The sequence below is a fragment of the Pempheris klunzingeri genome, chromosome 23 (assembly GCF_042242105.1).
Source record: "Pempheris klunzingeri isolate RE-2024b chromosome 23, fPemKlu1.hap1, whole genome shotgun sequence".
Classification (NCBI taxonomy): domain Eukaryota; kingdom Metazoa; phylum Chordata; class Actinopteri; order Acropomatiformes; family Pempheridae; genus Pempheris; species Pempheris klunzingeri.
This window is the reverse complement of record NC_092034.1, coordinates 7854593-7877533: the sequence shown is the minus strand read 5'-3', so window position 1 is coordinate 7877533 and position 22941 is coordinate 7854593. Positions and strand designations below refer to the sequence as shown.

Genomic DNA, 22941 nt, shown 5'->3' with positions numbered 1-22941 from the left:
GCTGTAAACTCTCATTTTTGAAAGCCACCTGGGCACATATGTGCAATTAGGCCTGCAAGCGAAGGTTATCATGAAGATTAAATTCTTTTCCAAAGATTTCACGGTGGTGGTTTCACGAAAGTAAGCAGCTGGTGAAGGAGTTCAGCTGCAGGACAGAATTAAAATGACAGAAGGTTCAACCAAAACAGGAGTCTGACTTATAAAAGTACATGTGGAAGATTTGAAATGTGCTGAATTCTGCTGCAAAATGTATTTTGTTTTGGCAGGGACAGGCCCATCATTATTGTAAAAAAAAAAAGATTTAAAACTGTAATGTAACTTCACATAAATTTTCAAGGCAGTTTATTAACATCAAAATATAACAAAATAACCCACATAAATTACTATCATTGTCGTCATTGTTATAATTGTAACGTGCAATGAAGTCAACTTTGCCGCTTTGTGTTTGTCTCAATGAGGGCATGCCTGTTGTCTTTTTTAAGCTGCGGTGACCACTCTGGGTAGAAACCACAGCTGAACAGAAGGAGACTGTGGTTCGGAAGAGAAAGCTGCTGCCCCGATCTGCTCTCTGCTTCCAGTTCGGTCAGGACACTTCTGAGTATCCAGGCCAACTGTTGCAAAACACCCACCGACGAAAATAGACTGCAATAAGATGTAATCATAAAACTGCAGTAGGAAAAAAAAACATCACATTTACAGGCTTTTCAAGTCGTTTTATTGTCTTTTTGTACAAAGAATTTCACAAAAATATTAAGAAACTGTTGCAGACACCACTGACGCCATAAAGCATAGGATATCACATGACCAGAACAGTGCCACAGAGAAAGAGAAAGGGACAGAGAGAAAAAAGATAGTAAACACTCTCCAAACCCTCAAGACTTTTTGGAGCGTGGCATCCACCTCCTCTCAAATCTACTTACCACAGTGAGCAAGCACTGGCGACACAAAAGCTGTCCCTCTGCTGAAGGCTTTACAGCTCCTCGGGGTGCTGGCAGTTTTGGGAAATATTGTCTGTGACGTTTTGTGAGTGGTCGTTTCTCAGAGATGCATTGTTCACTTGTCACTGCGGGGAGACCACACGAATGCACAAACTAATGCCCGGCCGGGGAGTAACCTTTTTAAAAGTCCAGGTTGGTCTCCCGGCGATTGCCACGCCGCCCCACGGTGAACTGCACGTCGCTCATGTGAAGCAACTGGACTGCTGTGACATGAGAAATCTCAGTTTCAGAGACTGTGCAGTGATTGTTTTTTTCTTTTCCCGCTGAAAATTCTTAACTGATCAGACTCTTTCCAGTATAGACACTCTAGGGCATTAATCCTCTCTCTATTTGAAGTGGATGAACGTATAAAAATATACACGAAAATAATCTGGTTCTCAATGTACATTTTGTCTATTGGGTTAAAGTCGCTTTTTCTTGTCTGGACAAACTTTTGTTTTTTCTTTTTTTTTTTTTTTTTTTTACATAAAAAAACCCAACATTGACTCTTTAAGAGAGACGATCTAGGTGGGAGCAGGACCCCAGAAACATTCAACCAGAAGAAAGAGTGACAGTTAAACTCCCTTGTTTCCTCGTCAGCTGAACCCTGAACAGGAGAGATGAAAACGTCAAGGAGGACACTGTGGTGAAGAACATCCATCTTTATGTAAAGGTGCCTTTTTGTAACACATTCACCTGAAGTCCTCTCTGATTATCTTTACAATTTAAATAAATACGCCAAGAACTACAAGACCAGGTGAAGGGGGGGAGGAGAAAAGTACTAATTCACTCTCTAAAACTGAGTGCATGTGTGTCCTGTGTTGTCCAAGGCATTTAATATGCAGCCATACAACACGCCTTGTGTGTCGTCAAAGTCAGACTTTGAATCGGAATCAAATGGGCCGAGTGTCCTGCCTGACCTGTCGAACAATAAATGGAAGTTGTCTCGATCAATATGCACCTCGATGTCCCAGCGAATCCTGTTTCCTGTTTCAACAACTTACACCCTGTGTAAAGATGTTTTAGGCGCAGAAAGTCCTGGAAGGTGCATATTTTTGTTTCGTCTGCATATCGGCGAAGAAAGGTTACGATAGTACGCTTTATCTTTGGCCGCCTTCTTAGTGAGTCATGTGAGACTTTTCTTCCACGGCTTCAGGGGTCGCTGTCTGCTCCTCTGCCGCCATGTCTTCGTTGTTGTCTTGTGTTTTGGTGCCTTTCTCTTCTGCCTCGTCGTCGCCTTCGTCTTGGGCTTCATCCATGGCCGCCTCTGATAGAGTTTTCTTCTCCTTGTCGTCGCCCTCCTCCTGAGCTTTCAGCACGCTGCACAGTTCCATCTCGTGGATCTCCACGTCGAACGGAGCGTTGGGCAGCGTGGCGGGGGGAGACTTGCATCCTGCGCAGCCCTGAGAGACACCAGAGAGACACAAATTCATACAAATGCAAATTTCATTTCCGTGTGTTGTTGCATGTGTTGCTAAACCTTTTCATGGCTCTGGGTTGACTTGTTGTGTCACTCACAGAGATGTTGATGGCCCGGGGCAGGCGTCCTGTGCGGATCCAGGGGTGCACCTGGCTCAGCTCCCTCTTCTGCTCCTCTGTGAAGCGTGGCTGGTGCTTCTGCATGCTCCTCAAGGCCTCGCGGTCCTCTCGCAGCACAGTCTCCATGTCCCTGTGTGGAGTGGGAAAGCAGTGATGCTTTTAATTTATTCACCGATGTATCCCTGTCAATAATGTACAATTCTCCTTTATTTAGGCCTAATTTTTGGAGTTTTGTATGAGATCAAAGAGGCATCCTTTTTTTTTTTTTTTTTTTTTTTTTTTAAATCAGAGCTCATCTTTGATGCTGGATTTTCATCCTGTCAATCTGAAACTGAACAGGTATAGTTTGGTGTGTTGTCTGGTCACATTTTGCCGAGTGCCGTACCTCACAGGCAGCTGATAGGTCATCATGACCTTGTCGTCTGTGTTGGCCATCAGCAGCCAGATGGGGTCCTGCAGGACACACTTGATGAACTGCTCCTCGCCGTCTCCCCTGGCACTGCTGCTGCCCCCTGGTGGCTGCTTGCGGGAATGATCGTTGTCTGACGAGTCGATGCTACCAAAGTACTTGCTGGTGTGGCTGCCCTGGCTGCTGCCTGAAGGGACGAGGAAAGTTGAAAATGAATTAAGTTTAACTAAATGTGACTTAGATGCATCACAGACAACTTTGTGGGACGTTATGCAGTCAACTCCAAATCTAACTGTAATTTGGTTGAAGTCTGTATAATTAGATAGAAACTAGACCTCTCTTTGAGAAAACATCTTGGTATCGCTCTTTAGATTCAGTATTTGCTTAGCAAAGGTAGTACAATTTGTATTTGTCCTACAATCTGCTTGAGAGAATATCACTGGGATGTGATTTAAAATGGTGAAATTAGTTTACTAACTGGTGCCGCTGGTGCCAGAAGAACTGCAGCCGTTGGAACCAGAGCCTGAACCAGAGGACCTCGTGCCAGAGGACCCTGAACCAGACGCAGCTGAGCCGGTGCCTGAGCGGGAGTCTTCCTGCAGCAACATGTCCAGCAGGTCACTGGAGGTGGACATGGCATCTTGGTTGGACTCATTAGCTTCACCCTAATGGGGAAAAAATTCTAATTAAAATCTTTCGTGAAATAAAGAGAAAGACGAGACAAAATGGTTTTCAAAGCTTAACATCCTATTCTGGACATCTGTGTACTTACGTTCTCATTCTCCTTGGAGGTGTCAGAGCTGATCTGATTGGCTGTGCTCTGCCCCCCCGCCGCACCACCCTGCGCAGATGGCGTAGCTTGCTGTGATGCTGCCAGGGCCGTGGCGACCTCTAAGCGGTTGCTTGGTGATTCCTCCAGCTGCAGCAGGTTGAGGGGGGAGGAGCATCGGGACTGGAAGAGGGGGGACTCTGCGCCCTCGCGGTCGGCGGGTGTCTGACTGTAGGACTGGGGGGTGCTGCTGCGAGATGGGGCGCACGTGCCCGGAGTGGGGACAACGGTGGGGACAACGGTGGGGACAACGGTGGGGACAGCTGCTGAGGTGGCCACTGGGTATGTGAAGTTAGGATTGTAGAAGTGTCCGGGGGTGGCGCCTGGCTGAGAGATGGGTGCTCCCATCTGGGGGAACATGTAGTTGGGCAGAACGAGGGCCATCATGGGAGGTACTATCTGGGGGGGGGGGAAACGTGATGGATCCGGGACAGTTAAGGGCTGTGCCAGTGGTGGGTAAACCGGGTAGATCGGGAGCATACCGGGAGCGAAAGGGGCGGAGGGAATGCTGGCCTGGGAGCCTACAGATGGCCAGGAGGAGGAGTTGGTTGGAGGTCCCAGTGGCATGTTAAGGGGCACAGGAGCTGTGCTGGTCCTCGCATCACACCGGCTCCCACTTAGGCCCATAGAGCTGTGCTGGTCCGATGTCTCCTGGTGCTTCAGTCTCTTGCCACCACGACCACGTCTGTGCCCGGTGCTGCTTCCCGCGGCTGGGTAATCCCGAGAACAACGCACCCCTGGGAGAGAGAAGGAAACACTGAATTAAGCAAATATTCTTTTTTTTTTTGGTTTTAATTAACCATTCATGTATGATTTATGTGGTGTATATACATTGTGTGTGTGTGTGTGTGTGTGTGTGATCCTGTACCTCGTGACAGAGGGTTGGCAGCTGGCTTGTGGCATTGGAGAGTCGAGGACGCCGTCTGATCGAAAACACGCAGCTTGCTGAGGTCTTTGAAGCGATCAAGGAAGGCCTGCTCCTCCTGCTGGGTGTGGGCGGATAGCACCTCCTTTGTCAGACCCATCCGGCCTCCTCCACTTCCCCCTGCTCCTCCTCCTACACTTCCACTTCTCCAGCTGTCCCTCTCTGGCGGAGTGGCTTGGGGTGCGGGAGGAGGGGGAGGAGGGGGAGGAGGAGGAGGAGGAGGGGTGATGGCTGTGTTGGTGAGAGGTGGCAGGCCACTGGCAGGACGCGTTGCAGTGGTGGCGGGAGGAGAAAGCGTGGGAGTTGTAGGAGCCTCCTCCATGATGATGTCTGTGTTACAAGAAGCATGAGGGGAGGTGTTAGAGCATTGAACTGATACGATGTGACTTTAGAGAAAAGGAAAGGGACGTTCTTCTCACAAAAGAAAACATACATTCATAAGCAATAAAATGCAGTTTGGCTCAGTTCAGTACACTCATGGATTTTGCTGTTACAGCCTAACTTGGTCTGGTCTGGTGGCTAAGTTAGCAAAATTAACATAGACAGACAGTAATAGACAGGCAGAACTTTGTTAGTTGGCTGACTAAGACTCTTCTGTACATGAGCTACTGTTAACACTACATTTTCACGTTGAACATTATCCAGCAAAAGCTACATAATATCACTTTAAAAAAAGGCAAAAAGAAAGTGTAGAGCAGATCTTTGGGTAAAGGGGAAAAACAGACAGCGAAAGAGACGATGCCCAGAGAGAAATTTCGGGATTTAAATCAGATTACCTGCAATCTCCACATTCATCATGCAGCTACAGGCTTCTGCAAAATAATTCTTAGGACTTTTTAAGTAATACAAAGAACTTTTTGGTCAGTTTCTTTGCAAAAAAAGTAGGACGGTAAAATGAAAAAAAAAAAAACAGTATCAGAAAAGATTCTGAGGGCATCTCAACACAAACTCCAGCCTTTAATATGCTGGCCTACAAATTCAGTTTAAAACATGCAAGGACCCCATACTTAGTTTCAGAGTGTGTGAATGTCGATGATTCCCACCTGACTCTGGAGGCTTCTTATCCCCCACATGCACGATGGTGCTGCTGAAGCTACACTGGGACGTGACTGAGGCTACACTCTCTGCCTTTGTGGCCATGGTCAGGGGAGGCAGAGCTGGTGGTTCGCCTACGAGGCTTACAGAACCACCTGCAGAGACAGCAAGGTCAATGAGTTCAGTAGCATCATGACTGTGTGTTCCTGCTGGACGAGCACATACAGACACATGAACAAGCATGCTTGATGGTCGCTGACGACATCTGTATGCTCCAATGAGCTAAATCAATGAGAAAAATCCACATTCAACAAGAATAAGATTTTTCTATCAGTATTTCTGTTGGTAAATACACATTGGCAAAAAAAGGCATAATGTGGAACTTAAATAAGTGGATCAGAGATCTGTGTAAGGGAAACTTCTGAGAAACACCTACCTAATTAGCTACATTAGGACCTACGTAATGACCAAAACCAGTTGTAGGTAATTATTAAAAACGTACCTTTGTTGTTGCCACTGGCCTCCTTGTCGTCATCAGACGTGGAGGAGGCCGTGCAGGAGCCGCACTTCCTTTTAACCGTGTTAGGAATGTTACAGCTGTCCAGGTACCTGCATAGAGTCAGAGAGTTGTTGGATGAGTCATGAGTGCAGTGATAACTAAAAAACGGTTAGGGAGAATTGCGTTAGGCGTGCGCACGCACCTTATGATGCTGTCCAGACAGTTGATCTGCTGGTAGGAGTAGCCAGTAGGAGCCTCCTTCTGTACAAGCGGCGCAGGGACCAAAGCTTTGAGTGGTTTCGTCAGGTCGGTTATCAAACCTCTGACTGGGTCGTTAGGGACGGCTCTGATGCTTGTTGTGCCTGGATGAGAGGAAGAGGAAATGCCAGAGATGTAACAATCAGATTTGGCATTTTTCATCCCTGTTATCATATATATTATTGATCCCTTTTTTTAATGTAATTATGCTACATAATTAGGTAAATTATTTTACCTGTACTAGGGTTTTTTCTGGGCGGTGGCCGGTTACGGGACTCGATGAAAACCTGCTGCCCGTTGGTTTTGACCATGTGAACATCCTTGCAGATCTGCTGGAATGTCATCTAGAAAAGAAGCATCAGACTTATTAAACAGATATAGACACCAGCTGTGATGTCACATTTTTCTAGTTCACCATTAGAAGGCCTTCAATTATGTTACGTATACATTTTCTTGCTGTATCCCTGTTATGTGTTGAGATTTGAAAACGTAGCTAGGCCTTAAAACCACTGGCTGCTCAGACTCACAGGTTTGTGTAAAGCAACCGCTGCGACAGCCACGTCCATGGCGGGGCCGTTGCTGTCGCTGGACGAGGCGGCTGAGGCACTGTGCTGCTGATGGTGTGAACGGCGGGAGCCTCGTGACCCACTGGACCCGAGTGAGCTGTAGCCCTGAGAGTTGCCGCTGTGCACCGGCTGCACCAGGACCCGGTGGATCTGCTCGCTGAGCTGGACGATGTCGGGCGTGGTGACCCGACTCTCGCAGCCCTGTGGTGTCGTGAACACATCTTCGTTCAGAGGGCTCCTGGAGACGGGGGAAAATGTTGTTAGAAAAAGAGGTGGCCCATTGCCCTCAATTTTTAGATTAGAGAACAACAATATACATTAAAAACACATCTACGTCCACCATTTCTATGCCTTCACATCCTCTTTTTTCTCTCTCTCTAGCCTAACCTAAGAAATCTATTTATGTTCTGTTTATGAGCATTTATTAGTGCTCTGGAAGCGTTTATTTTTCAGTAAACAAATAATAATCTTACGTTCGAACTTTGTGGCGCCCAACGATGAATGCCACCTTCCGGCTCCAGGGGTTGACAAAGGAAGACCAGCTGGTGTCGATGGTCAGATATTCCCCGCTGCGGGCGCACATCCTCAGGGGTGAATATTCAAACGGCTGCCCTGCGAACTGAAAGACTGAAAGGAGACAACAGTGGACACACATGAGAAAGCTGAGACAGAATAAAGGCATTTATAAGATATGAAGCCAAACTCTAGTTTTATAGTTATAGTTTCTTAATAGTTTTGACTCAATGGGGCAACAAAATGTAAATACAAGATGAGTAAAAACAAAATAAAGACATGACTGATATAGAAAAGCTCCTTCTCCAGTGTATGATGTATGTGAGCAGTTCAGTGCTGAAAGGACTCACTCTTCTCATGTATAGCCACCATTATGGGCCTGTCTTCAGGGTGGATGTAGAGCAGGGTGGGGGTTCCCACCAAGTCCTGAGGCAGGTAGCCCAACAACGGCACCGCCCTGCAAACATGATGTATTTACATACAGTTAGACGGTAATAGTTATACATTAGTTATACATTACACATTAGGGTTCTAGTTCAGTAAACGGATCAGTTCAGGAAAAGTGATAAGGGAGGAAGCAAACGATGGCCATAAAGGCACCAAACCAATTTAAGCAAACAGATTCTTTTGACTCAAACTGAGCCTTGGGAATTGGAGCGATTTTGAATATAGCTTTTGAAACTGACTATTGAAATTTCCAAAGTAAAATACTTCAGTGCTTTTGCTTTCAGAAGTTATAAATTCAGTTGTACACAGTTGGGTATTCAACAGCTTATCTTTATTGCCATTATTTGCTTTAAACTAGTAAAAAAAAGTTATTTTTCAGTAATTCTCTTATATTTTTAATTCCTCAGTTTTCCTTAACAGATTTTGCAACAACCTCAAGACCAGAAATATTTAATGTGTTGAGATTTTTTTCTGCAAAATCTATAGTTATTTAACAAAATCTCAAATATAAATGAAAGATCCAGATATAACTAGGATTAAAAAACTTAACAATAATCAGATGTGTTAAACTCTGGTTACTGCTTTATGTCAACTGTATATGTTGGCTTCCATTATTCTTCTCCCTAATCTGATACCAGGCGTCCATATCATGAGAGTTTTATCATTTCAAAGTACTGTGGCCAGATGACAGCACAGCAGTAACCGTCGTATCAGTGGTTGATTAACTGACCTCTCGTCCACTTCCTGGAAGAGGCAGCTGGGAGTGTGACTGGTGGTGAAGATCCTCTTGTCTGGAGGGATCCGAGGAGCTGAGAGGCCCAGAGGACAGGGAGACAAGAGATGGAAAAAACATGCAGTCAGGCAGACTGATTCAGTTCGAATAGATATTCTGTATATATGTTTAAGGTTTATTTGCAATTCTGAAAAGCATCAAACCATTTATAATATGTAATATATGTCTAATATGGTATTTTACAGCAAACCATTGAGAGTCTGTCTCTTGTCTCTTATTTCCTCATAAACAAATTATTATAATTTTTACAGTTTCAAGTGCTTGTGTTACTAGTTAAGTTTTAATGGATGGATGGATACAACATATATAACAGGTTTTAGTCAAAACATAAAAAATATGAATTTTGGGGAGCATAAGCTAAATTATCACTCAATTATCAGAAACCTACTGTAGCTGTGATGTGTGGGTTACTGTGACATAACATTATCAATGTTGCAACAACACAACAATGGTGAGGAGCACGACTTTATCTCATTTATTATTCTCTATCCACTACCGTGGCTTAGTAGCTCCATCATAAAAATGTTAAATGATCTTATTTATGGACAGTTAATTTGCTGCAACAGGGTTAAGGGACTTAAATGCAGATGCAGTCAAATGACAAATACCCTCGTATCCAGAGTGGACCCTCTCTGCGATGAGCAGGCAGCAGGGCTGTGGCTCAGCAGCATCTGAGTCTCTGATGGTGAGCTGGTAGGGCGTGAGGCGGAAGGGATAGTAGCGCATCTCGCCGCCCTGTGTCCGTTCTGCACTGATTCGACAGAACATGGACTTCTCCTGAGTGCAATCCACTGGAGGAGAAACTGGAAACAGGAAAAGAGTCAGTCAGTGCAAGATAGTTACAGTATTTAGACTTTGGACAAAGACTGGGCATTTTCCTGACTGGATTGGTTCAAGGAAAAAAAAAAAAAAATCGATGGACTGTCAGAAATCATTTCTCAGTTATTTCTGATCACCTGCTCTTGAGATTTCACTGCCTGTAAAAATCTTTCTTCAATACAATCTCACACCAAGGTTCCCTCTTTTCCCTCCCTTTTTTTTAATAACTCATTCCCAATTTCACTCTGCCTCTGCTCACCAGACCCGATGCAGGAGGCCCAGGATGGCAGGCGGCAGGGTGCTGTGCCGCTGTAGAAGGTGCTGACATCTTGCGGGGCCAAAAGCTCAGAAAACACGGTCCCCTGGAGATACTCGGGCTTGCAGCGCAGCAGGGACGAGCCCTGGGGCGATACGTACACCACCTTCCCTGACAGGAATGACACCGCCATGGAGAAAGTGTCCTACGTAAAAAGTGAGACATATTTCAGTTTCTCTGACCAACTGTCAGTGAGATCCTTGGGCACGGCTGTATGCAGCAGCAAAGTGGTAACAATTTCTATGACATAAAGTAGAACTGCCTGATTTATTCACTAAAAGATCAGTTATTATTTAAGTCAATTAACACATACTAAAAGTTGCAGAGATGTGGCTTAGATGAAGTGTACTGTATTAGAGCCTGAATACTGGAGTTATTTCAGGATATGACAGATAAAATATTTATCACAGTTCATTACAAAGCTTGGAGGGAAATAAATACAGCATTGATCGATAAAGGAGCCATGTGTTTTGAGTACCTCGTAAATTTTTATGGCAGTCAATGCCATGTGACTGAACCCAATGTTCTTTTTTAGGTACATTGTATTCCCGAGGGTAAATAAAGAAATAAAACGCCCACGTCCACGGTTCAATAACCATAAAATATCTGTATGAACCGTTTCCTCAAAACACCAAAGCTTAGACGGTCTGGGGTACTTTAAGAAAATAACTTACGGAGTTTTTGATGGTGTATTCTGATGTGATGTTGTCAATCTCCTCAATTGTGAAGGTGGACAAGTCCAGACTGCAGCCGACACACTCCTCTACACTCCACTGGTGATAGTACTCCTTGTTGGCTGGAGGCATTTTGAAAATAAATCAGTCACAGTGTGAATATATATAGAGACTGAATTGTATTTTGCTTTGAAGACAATATAAGGCGAAGATACAAACAAAGAAATGCCACCTCACCTCGTACTTGTTTGACACACTGAAGTGCGTACTTGAGCGCGTTCAGAGTGCTGGAGTGGCCCTTGGTCTTGCGCTCCGATGGCAGTCGGAGCTTCAGCTCTTTGATCGCCTTCATTAGCTCTTTCTGGGTCTGGACCCTCGCCGACTGGTCGCTGCTGCAGCCGGAGGTGGAGGGGGGGTCGCGCTCTGAGCTGGTCGACAGCAGGCTGTAGGCCAGGGAGCCACTGGGGGGTGACAGACTCTGGGAGTTGGAGCTGGGAAAAGACGAGCGGTTGCGGTGAAATGATGTGTACGCCGGCACTGACACATACTGTTCGTATGTGTGACTGTCCAGAGCAAGAAATAGATCTCACAATCTAGTTATCAGTACTCTGATGTTTATTAAGTCTTGAATATGTAGTTTCATAAAAATACGTTTTCAAAGGCTTTATTGGGTTTATGCTAGAGATGAAGATAAAACACTACAGGACACTATATTCAGCACTGTAACTATTCAAAACCATTTAATGTAAGCTGTCATTTTCTTATTCAGTTATTCAGCTGTTGCCTACTGTGTTCCTTAACTGCTTTACTACTTCAAAGTGGGCATATTTTGCATGAATTGTGCACCTTGCAGCTCTTTTGTGTTGTGTAAAAATGTATAATTAAAGTAAATATAGGACATAACAGGAGTTGGATTCAGATTGTGGGCAGTAAAAGCAAAAACTTGCCACCAAACTAACGAGACCATGAAACCAGACCTATTTGGTTTGATTATGGGCAGCGTTACACATAGTAACAATCGTCTGCTCTCACCTCTTGTTGCTCTCCGTGGTCTCCAGCATCATGCCAGAGTCCTTGCCATTTGACGAGCTGTGCGAGCTGCGTGTCGACTGCGGACGCCCGCGCAACCCATTCCCCCTCTCCATCCTGCTCTCGCTTTCCCTCTCCCCAGAGTCGTTCCCACTGGAGAGTCCGTCCATGTCGTCAGAGTTTTGGCCCCTTCTGTCTTCGGACGAACTTCCAGATCCCGAGCCCCCGCTGGGAGATGAGCTTCCTCCGGCTCCGCTTCCCTGCTCCTGAGTGGAGGCATTGTCACTGGGCTGACCACCGCCGGTTTTCAGGGAGTTTAACCTGTCTAACTCTGCTTCCTGGTCATTGTCCTTCTCGTCGGCCCTTGCCACTCGCCCCCGAGTGCTGCTGCTGGGCATTGATTTGGAGTTGTCATAACTCATACTAGAGTAGGATGAGGCTGGTACAGCTTGATTAACGTCAGCCGAGGTGAAAACAGGAACAACTTCAATTTAAGTGGGACTACTATGTATACATGGGTGAATCATTGTTCTTAGCTTATAGTTAAAGGAACTAAGGAGAGAAATTCATTGTTTGTTTTTCAAAAGTGGTTAAATTATTTTTTGGGTGGGCTGTGAACCCTTCGATGGAGGTTTTCAAAGAGTGCAAACTGCTTTAAAAATACTGCAAATCACCAAAAAGCAAAGGCTGCCGCTCCAGAAAGACAGCAATTATCTCTAATTATCTTGAGGAAAAAGTGTCACTCAAAGTAATGCAGACGAGAGATGAATTCCTGCTTATGAAACAGCCTTGGCATCAGTGCTCCAACAGATGGGATGAGAGATTGTGAGGGAGAGTGAGAAAAACAGCTCTTGGTGGAGAGCAAAAAAAAATCTCTTCACTCCGTCTCTGGTCTTCTCGCCTCTTCGGGGATGTGTTGCTCTAAGTGCTGAAGGCCACCTGAGATGACAGAAAAAGACAGAGGGAAAGAGATGGAATAATATTAGCTGCAGGATGATAAAATGCTTGCCTTGGACTTGCCAGTATTTCTTTCGGACTGCAGCCTCGAAAGACAGAAAAGGAATGCTTATCATCAGTTTATCGTGTTGGCCTCTGAGGAAAAATTCAAATGGCCATGAAATGTTTTTACTGTCTCGTGGAGCGGGCTGAATGCTTGTCAACTGAGTATGGGTGTTGAGTGCCCAGCTGTTTACCCTTTACCCAGATTATCAAGAATAAACAATAACCTCATCTTGAGAACAGACTGGCATTAATCTCCTAGTCCTACTTGCATGCAGCAAGTGCGTATGCATGTATCTGAATATAGAACAGGTGGACGCTAATGCCAAAATGACATGGAACATTTGTTGGTCGTCATAGCTTAGTCCACTTTTACCCAGACGATCAAAACAAACAGAGCGCCACAAGGACAGAACAAAGCTCACCACCAGAGGGTTGCTTTAAATTAAGGTTTGCTTGTTAATAGTAACTCTCAGTATATATCTGGCCACCACCTACGCAAGTAAAAGTTTAGTACTATTTATTTCTTGGCCAAGGAAGACGCCTCTTAATCCTTTAAGCCCCTGCAGACGCAATCAGAGGAAGATACAGGCCAGTCTGCCTCCGTCAATCCTCACAATTTTACACACCTGGCTGTCCTACAATCCTGTTTACCTGCCCCCCTCAGGTGTGCAGTGATGCATTTGGTGCAGAATTTGCTTGGGACGGGTTTAACCGCTGACAGACATAACTCGGCTTTCTGTCCCTGACGCAAAACCCCAATGCGGCGGCGTGGAGAGGTATAGCGGGGCCACCCCCAGCTGGACTCTGCTCATTAGATCTGATGAGAGGATAACGGGTATGGACAGCTAATGTCAAAAGTGACTCATTAAAGCAAACGTAACAACTTTGCACCAATGAAAAGTGGTGAACGGCTGCAGGTTTACATGAACAAATTCGTGTGACACTGCCTCAATGCAACTAAGCTGCCGCCTTGGCAATCGTGAAATGCTAATCAGCATTATGTTTGGTCAGATGGATGATGCACACTTGCACATGACAAACTGTGTGCGCTGCGGCCGAACTGGGCGGGGGAAGGAGCAATTATGGTCTGGAAATATGCAAGCAGGGCATGAGTGGGTGTTGAGGCAGGCTGGCATCCATGCATACTTCCATGGGTGATGGCAGAGACACACGGCAGTGGGTGGAGGTGTTGGTGGGGAACTGTGCTCGGGCTACTAGAATACCTGGGTGTGCCATCCATCCCAGCCCACCCCACCCCACCCCACCCACCTTCTTTACTTGCTAAGCCAACTGTCGTGGGCCCATTTGCTTAGACGGTGCATTCCCAAATTCAATCAATTTTCTGAGCTGCTGCAGCAGCTGATCCCAGAATGCACTGGGGGACAAGAATGGCTGAAACATCGACAGACACAATATTAACACTCATATTCCCTCATACAGGCAATTTCCAGTTCATCTAACATGCGCGTCTTTGGACTGTGGGAGGAAACCGGAGCACATGGAGGAATCCTACACAGACATGGGGCGAAGATGCAAATGCCACGCTGCCGCTCCTGAACCAGCCAGGTCAGGTTTGAACCCATAACTGTGTGATAACAGCGCTAGCCAATGAGCCACTATGCCGCCCACCTGCACAAATTATTCACAGGAAATGCACCCAGTAAGACCAATCGCTGATTATGCAAGACGGTGTCTATCTTGGTGTGGGAAAGAATATTAAAAATGCCTTACTGAGTATGAGATGGTCGGCGCGGCCTTGCATGCTGTTTTATTCAATTCTACTTCAATTTAGCAGCATTTTCCGAAATGTCATGGCACCTTATGTGATCTCAACTGCCCAGTGTTGCACAAAATAAGAAAAGGCCAAGTGAATCATGTGCCGGTGTGTCAGGGTGACACATTCGCCCACACACACACACACACACAGACCTGGGTCCCTGGAACATCGACTGCTTGGGTGGGGAGTCACTTAAGTGCAGGTGGGGGGCATTTAATTACACTTCAGTCAATCTCCCATTCGCTTCATTTCAAACCTGTACGACTAATGAATTCAAGGTTTCAAATGTTTCTTTTTTTGGTGTGATCCCCTGACCAACTCCAGCAGACTCACAGGTGCAATTTTACTTAAGTTCTTAACTATTGAAAACTGCACATAAGAGAAGAAACTGCTTGCTAATTTTGTTTACAAAGTCTTAAGGCTGTAATATTAGTATGAAGAAATCTCTTCTGTTAGCTGAAGACCAAATAAAACCCATTATATTTGGTTGATGAACTACACAGAATGAACCTGGAGGGGGCTGAAATGATTAGCCAGTGAACAGATTAGTTGATCAACAGAAAAAAGGGAGAAAATACACGCTGTTCACTGGCTGCGCCTCCTTAAATGCAAATATATGTTCACGTTATCTTAAATCATTACAAATTGATTATGTGGGGACTTTGAACTGCTGGTCAAACAGGTAGTGATGGACATTTTTCACTATTTTCTGACATTTCACATTTCATTGACTAAACAATTCATTGTTTAATCTAAAAAAAACAAGGGAGAGATGAATCAATATTGGAAATAATCATGACTGCAGCGAATGTAACTGAATATACATACATGTAATTTTTTGTAATGAATTGTAATAGGACACGCTCGTCTACATGTAAGGTTTAACACAAACAGTCCACAAAATAAGCTTTGATATGCTGAGATAAACTGCCATGACAATCTAATAATGTGCAATAGGAAGGGTGGTGTGCTAGTCTGGCATAAAAAATCAATAACAGCTCCACTATGTACAATCATCGTTTCACACTACAGGGTTCACCACCACAAAATCACAGTAAAGGCACAGGACGCCGCTTGTACTAAACACCTGTCACCTGAGAGGCAAACATGAGAAACTTCCCTACTGTAAAGCACAGACGGAGGCTGCAGGAAGGTGTGGCGTGGCTCCGTGCGGGAACATGTGTGAACTTCACCGCACCGCTCCATCACAACCACCCCGCATCACGACATGTTTATATCATTCAGTCGCGTTTGGAAAAAAAAACAAACAAAAAACAAGTAGCATCGATTCACCTTCACCGGTCTGATCGTGAATGCACGCCGCTCGACATGTCACGGCCCTGTGTATAACGGTGCCTGTGCGGGAGCTCGCTCTGTCTGCGCAGCCTCGCCTTCCTGTGTACATGCTGCACGTGTCAGCGGCGGTGTTTTCCGCAAGCCTTGCTGGCTGCTGATTGGTCGGCTCGCCGGGCCAATGAGAGAGGCAGGCCGGCCCACAGAGCGGCCTGGGCTCCGCCTGCAGGTCTCCCCTCCGAGGACGCACGCCTATAGGCAGATGCGCCAGCTGGTTGACGACCAGCGTCTGCGAGAGACCGGGCACTGTACATAATGTTCGTTTATGGGACATAGACACACGCCCTCTGCATGAGTTTAGTGTGGGGGGGAAAAAACAGGCCCTCCTCACTCCATGGCCATATGACTTGTTAGAGTAGTAGAATTACATAACAATATGCTGAGTTACTGCATTATTATTAAATATTACATATAATCTTTTGCTGTGTTGTACTTCTTTGAAATAAAACAACACTATTTAAATGAATTTTAAACAATATCATTTAAGCCTGATGTCACCTAATGTAACAAGTTAATCAGTTTCTGTGGCATAGTTGAAGCGGAGGATTTTGGGATGCCTTTGGATAAAAACCCCTGGGTACAGCGTGGTACAATCCCTGCCATGGGTGGGGGCTCACTTGCCGGACCAGGTACCCCAGATACGGAAATAAAAGTTTTGCAGATTGCAAAAATCGGGTTAACCTTGAAATCAAGCAGAAGGAATCGGAGCATGGAGACTTTGAGGGAAACACTTGGACCTTCCCGTTTGCTGCACTGTTGCAGAACTGCTCTGGTCGTAATCTTCCAGCTAGGTTATTGTAATAGGTTTTACAACTTGGATTATGAGAAAAGCTCTTCAGCTTGGATGTTCATTCATACAAGCTCCTGCGACGCACCACATCAGTCCTATCCAATTAATTGTGCTTCCTGGATTTTCCAGCCGTACTTTCATGACAGCAACTTTCTCTGCGTCACTGAATCTAGCCGCTGTATCAACTCAGTAACTTCTACTCATATACTGAGGCATTCTGTTGTCAGTGGATGCGCTCAGTGAGGCAAAAGTTCATTGTTTTGCACTGTTTTGTCATTATGGTACATGTAATACCCATTATGTTTGCAAATTTATCAAGCAAGTGGGAACTATCCATCAACTATCTGTAGTGGCAGCCAGGTAGAGACACTTGCTCCGACTGTGACTCTGACTGTAAGACATTTTTAAATAATACAGCTTCTATCAAACAAAACAGCCTCTTTCACTTTAACTGATCCCTATGCATTTGTTCATGCTTTTAAATAATCCTCTCTGGTGATCGGTCACGCCTCTCTGCCCTCTTTCAATAGTAACTATGCAAAGTTTCAAAGTCAAAATGCTTTTCAGTTGTTTCTCAAGAGGACTTTAAGAACAGAGCTGAGAAATCTACGAGGGGAGACAAGATTTATAACTGGTTTGTCACACAAAAAGATAATTACATCAGCCACGTTCCACAATCCAGATTTAATCAGCATTTAGTACCATTAGTCTACGTTACATTAGTATGCATTACAAGTTCCTTCTATAAAAATCATGATGTGCTATTTTAGAGGAAGCTAAGTTCTCTACCATTTGAAAATAATAAAACATATTTAATACCAACTCCTGAATCTAATCAAGGTTTGATGAAGAATGCAATCTTCTGTGCCTGCCTCATTTCTACAGTGTAATGAAGCCCTGAAACGCCTAATGTTCCATATTTGAATTAAATCATAGAAATAAGAGAATAATTCATTCTACAAAAGTACAATTGTCCACATAGCTTTGTTGAACAACCTGTGTGCAGCTGTAAATATGTAACAAATGAAATTAAATGAGGCATTACAGTCACCACCAGATGAGGCTATGACCTTCTATGAATGTGAAACCCCCAAACCAGCCATGGGATTGATCATGTTAAACTGCAAGACAACCATCATTAGCGAGAACAGCACATGCCCTACCACCTCAGACATGCTTAAGAGCCACCAGTGAGCTATTTCCTGGTAGCCTGTGGCAGGTTTGGTAGCCCTGATAGTTTTCTTTTATACCACCACCAAACTAATCTGCCCATATCTCTCTCCCTCCCTGTCTTTCTTTGCCTTAAGCTTTTTGTTTTTCGCCATTTTGAGGCAAATTAATTCAGTTTAAAGTGGAAAAGAGATTTAGTGGGAGGCGCGGTGTGATTTTTTTTCTTTTTCTTGTGGCCAATGGAGGTACAAATAATGCTCTTGAAACCAAAACGAGAGGAACATTGTGTCGCTGCTCCTGTGCATCACCCAATTTAGTCCAAACTGGGCACTACTGGTGAATCAGTCTCATTTCAAAGTATTACTGTGGACTGTTTAATTGTCTATTTGCTTGTCCTGCCCCCCCCCCCACACACACATACATGGAATCACACAGATTAAACGTGTATCGCACCACCTCTGCCACTGCCTGCCATCTCACCTCTTCTGTTAGACATGCAGCATTAACAGCAACTTCTTGCTTCTGTCAAAACTCACAAGTTTAATTTGGTTATGCATGAGCTGGAAGAGTCATCTGTATGGTGCCCACCACAACTCTCTCTGAGACTTATTAATAATTCACACAATGGGCGAATGAAGGTCACTTTGAGCTCTCTTTTTTTAATCTTCTGTTAACAGCCTGGTCTAGCACATGCACTTTCAAACTTTATTGATGTTCATGTGTCACTGATTTGCATACCACCCAGTGGTCATCTGTATCTCTCAAGCTTCCATAGGCTCATATTGATTTCTGCCTGTGGACCATAAAGCAGAAAATGTTGCGTACCACACAGAGCATCTACAGTGCCGGAGGAGAGCTGCACAGTCGCTCTATGTAAATTCTCCCAAATGCCACAACATGTTGAACATCACAGAGGACGGTGGTATAGATGCCAGCGAATCACTCCATGGCTGACACATGCTTAGTGCGAAAATCCATGCATTCAGAGAGGGTGGCTGCAGAAAACACTAGCAAAAGCCTGTCCGAGTCTAGCTGATTTATAACTGCATGTTATCAGCCGTTTTTGCTCTGTGTGTGTGTGTGTGTGTGTGTGTGTGTGTTCATTGTATTGTGACACCCAGTCCGTGGTGAGATAGCAGAGGAATACGGGGATGCAGCCTGAGTCTGTGATGCTCAGCTATTGTAGGAAGGTCTAAGGTACAATACACAATCAGTGGATTGCAACAGTTGTCATGGGACATCATTTGATTGGCTGGAGACATGCAGATTGTACAAACCTGCCTTCAACCAGTACCTTATGTGGATATTAGGAGAAGCCCTAGTGGATTAAAACTAGAAGACCCTTTCAGTCAGTTCGGTACAGTTGGTATAGTTGTGACAAGAGTATGTCAAAGTTATAATAAAAATCAAACAAGTAATCCAACATAAATTTTAATAATTAGTGGGGTGACCACTGATCAACCTAATAGTGTAATAGTGCCCCATTTGCACTATAGATACATTAATGGATGACAAAAACAGAACAGTTCTCACATATTTATTAGCAACAACACCATAAATTCTGTGCAGCACAACCTATCACAGTGAGTCACTGAGCAACATCCACATGTCCGTCCACCCCTCAGAAACTAGAGCTGACATGCTCACTTATTCCAAGAAAAGCAGGTCTTCAAATGGATGCCAATAATAGTCAGGTCTGTCTTTAGTTAGTGGGCTCGACCTCCTCTAGACAGAATTAATAAATGTTTCCTTATAGTGATTTTGTCCGGACACATGAAGCGACTCCTGAAGGGCTCAAAGGAAGCTTCACCTGTACCTTTTGACTTCTGAATAGCAATTCTAACGATATCATAGCGATATTATATGGTTTACGACATTGTAAGGCACTTTAAGGGATATCTGCGGTTTGTACGCTGCTACACTGTTAGCATGCTAGCTAAGAAGGAACCGCCACACACACACAGACGATTTCAGCACAAACGCGGCCAGCTTACCGTAGATATGCTTCAAAACGACAACAGCAACGTTGATATCCCACGATAAGGTTCTCAAAAGTCCACAACAAACGGCATAAATCCTGGTAGCTTCGACTGTCTTTGCTCCACGGACTGTATTTGCTTTCCAGAATTTTTTGTTCGCCCCCCAACTGGAGTTTACACGCAGGGATACACGTGCCGGTGCCGTGGTTGGGCAAGTAATGCCAAAGCGGCCGCTCTGATTGGACGGCATGGCGGGATGTCCCCCGCCCCGGGACCGCCCCGCTGCTTTGTGATTGGCTGAGCGGGGCGGGGCCAGCTGCACGGGGCCCATCGGTCACGTTGAAGAGTGTCTGGTCCTGAGTTCATTTCCAAACATACAGGAACATGAGAGGGCGGTGCCCGTGATCACTCTGGATGTGGCCTACTTGAGTTGACCGTAGTAAATGAAAGAGCATCGCACTGACATTTAGTGTGGGGGTGTAGCTGCAAGCTGGGTTTGCTTACTGAGTATCTGTCACAGTTTCAGTGGTGTTATTTTGTCTGCACCAACTCGTAAATGGACCCTGTTGACTAATGCTAAACAATGAGCCTCTGGATCATTGCACTACTGTCTTCTTCACACTCTTTGTCATAGTTTTTGACATGCATCTATACATCTATTCTCTTTTACATCTATACTTCTATATATATATTGTTAAATGTTGAATATGTGTTCAGCTTTGCTGTTCTTGTCTCCCTTTTTGTGTGTTTATGTGTAAGTACACGATAACAGTGGAAAAACCAAAGTCATATTCCTTTTATGTGTTCACATACTTGTTCAATAAAAGCTGTTTCCGATTCTGATGATAAACAATGATAGATAGATAGATAGATAATAAAAGTTAGTGAAACCAGTAAAAAAAGAAGCACAACTGCACATTAAGTAAGATATAAGTAAATAAGGCACTATTGCATATTGTCAACATTGGCAGTTGTTAAATGCTTTGTTGAATATGTTGTTGTTGATTATAGTGATAATAATGATGATGACAATAATCATCATCGGTAGTAGTGATAATAATAGTCATTTCATAATGTTATCATTCAAGTTATTTAGTTATTTAGAGATAGTTTGACAGAACCTTATTCTGAGTAAACTGAGCAAACTTTCATACCTACACTGACCAACTGGTGATGACAGTGAGATGCACACTATCATATGCATGTTATGTTTGATATTTCTATTTCATATTACATTTGCCCAAACAAAATGACATGACAAGGACATGGTAAGGACATTGTATGCAAAAGCAACATTCCTCTTATAAGGCTTGTCGATACTTTCAACAATTACAACTGTATAAATTCTAAAAAGCTTAATTCCCAGGGTAATTTCCCAACCTAAGTCACATATCTACCCTATCTTGTCCATTGCATTTCTTTACCCACGCACAACTCCGCACGGGGCTATTTCCCCCTGCGCGTTTGCCTCGTATTTACGGCTGCGGCAAAGCCCAGGCATGCACATTTCAACGTGATAGCCACCTGATGACGTCACATGATCTGCTTGCCTCCTCTGAAGGCACGCGGCTGACGGGGTGGCTTGCTCACAGGCTGTAAACAGTGCAGATGTAGGGCACATGCCACTGTGTAAATAACTATCACTGCAATGATGCGCAGTAGCATTTACAACTTATTGTGCCAGAGTGGAATAAAAAAATCTATCACTATAATAACTATAGATAAACTATCAATATATCAGCTTTGGTCAGCATTTGATCAGAATGACAACACAATGAAAATACTTTAAAGCACACTGATGACTATGTTCAGTGTTATTACTATGTGGCAGTAGACTTCTGTGCAGTGTGGCCACTTAGACACACTGTTCTAAATATTCCAGACACCCTCTTCTCTCTTCCACTGCCTTCACCAGTCGGTTGTTTACTTGGACTCTCAGCCATTTGGTGATTTGGCTTGTCTGAGCTGGAGCTGAGGCACTCACTGGGTTTTGTGCAGCTGCACGGAGCTGCAGAATTTAGTGTAAATTGCCAGCAGGTAATACTGAGAGACCTTCATTAATGAACATTTTTTAATCAGTGTGGAGTCAAGTCGCTCTGCAGAGGAGGAGGAGTGCATTTCTTCATTAGACCGCGCTTCTTTTGTATCATGCAGGGCTGCTTTTCTGATGTTGTTTGAATTTGATTCACATCGCAGCTGCTTTAAAAATGTGTTTTCAGTTTGATGGGTTAAATGTGACTTCTACAGCATCTCATTGGTTGAGCTGTGCACAACCATCTGGCCAATAGTCTGCTGAGAGCATTCTGGCACCAGCTACTGGCAGGTGCTTGTGCCCACTTCTAGCTGCAGACAGTTGGAGCAGTTTACTGCACCATCATGTTTAACACTTTAAAATGTACCTAATGTAAAATACTGGGCTGAGCATACCAGTTCAGACCAGTTTACATGTAACACGCAGATACAATATTATCTATGTGTCACGTTTGGAAAGAAAAACATATTCATGTGCAAATGTGCTTCACGCCTGGATGCTTTTAAGAAAAGATGACATGCATGGAGGTCAAAGATATTTAAGCCTTTTAAATCAACACATCACTAGATATATTTACACATTAAGCTTTGCACATAAAATCTGCACAGTGCAATGAGGAATGTGGATCAGGCAGATTTGAATGCAAGCGGCATAAATGTGTCCAGCAGAGGGCAGCGTTGCATAGGATTGAAGGAGGGAAGACAGTGACAGCCAGGACTGAGCTAATGTAATGAGCAGCAGCAGCAGCAGCAGCAGCAGAAGCAGGGTAATCTGCTGAAATCAAGAACTAGATACAAAATGCTGTATTCAGGCTGTTTTTCTATGATCCAGATCCACACTCAGAATTTAATGGGTTCTTTTGTTGGGCTCTTCTGTAATCCTGCAGACAAACAAACGGCACCGGAAACATAACCTCCTTGTTGGAGGTAATAGTAAATGGTACAAGTCACATTCGGTGCATTTCTGGAGACTTCTTTTTACATTTTTTTTTTTTCAACAAATAGAGACAGCAGGAGGTGCTGGAAAGCCTGTGACTGTCAGTTTTTTCTTGTTTGTTTGTGATGCAAAACTTGTCTACTGCTGTCAATGCAAACAACACACAGGTACAAGTGTTAGGCATAAGTGGCTTAGTCCAGGCTAATCTAAGGGAACTCCCACTACTGCACAGTTGTCTCTCTACTGTTTAAATGTCTTGTACTATATGAAGTCT

At 44.3% G+C, this 22941-nt stretch overlaps 1 protein-coding gene across 3 annotated transcripts; it reads right to left on the bottom strand.

The window, feature by feature from the left end:
* Positions 1-698: 698 nt before the first annotated feature.
* per1b (period circadian clock 1b) lies at positions 699-19883 on the bottom strand. Of its 3 annotated transcripts, none has more exons than XM_070854728.1 (20): positions 19715-19883; positions 11632-12567; positions 10837-11090; positions 10600-10721; positions 9869-10070; positions 9399-9593; positions 8728-8806; positions 7901-8007; positions 7511-7664; positions 6999-7275; positions 6707-6815; positions 6416-6575; positions 6217-6323; positions 5723-5869; positions 4623-5009; positions 3698-4491; positions 3404-3590; positions 2902-3112; positions 2496-2646; positions 699-2380 (listed from the first exon to the last, which is right to left on the bottom strand). In XM_070854728.1, exons 2-20 carry the CDS (start codon positions 12048-12050, stop codon positions 2096-2098), a joined length of 4347 nt encoding a protein of 1448 aa, XP_070710829.1. In that variant the 5' UTR covers positions 12051-12567; positions 19715-19883; the 3' UTR covers positions 699-2095. The 3 variants fall into 3 exon arrangements, with proteins under 3 accessions (XP_070710829.1, XP_070710830.1, XP_070710831.1); XM_070854729.1 differs by lacking the exon at positions 19715-19883 and adding an exon at positions 15701-15791; XM_070854730.1 differs by lacking the exon at positions 5723-5869.
* Between the last annotated feature and the right edge of the window lie 3058 nt (positions 19884-22941).

What these genes read in the sequence shown, in the direction of transcription:
- per1b (XM_070854728.1), bottom strand. Translation starts at nt 12,050, where the DNA reads ATGAGTTATGACAACTCCAAATCAATGCCCAGCAGCAGCACTCGGGGG. An exon ending in GTGTGTCAAACAAGTACGAG is followed by an intron (nt 10,722 to 10,836) that starts GTGAGGTGGCAT and finishes AAATGCCTCCAG; the next exon opens with CCAACAAGGAGTACTATCAC. An exon ending in GGTGGCTATACATGAGAAGA is followed by an intron (nt 7,665 to 7,900) that starts GTGAGTCCTTTC and finishes GTCTCCTTTCAG; the next exon opens with TCTTTCAGTTCGCAGGGCAG.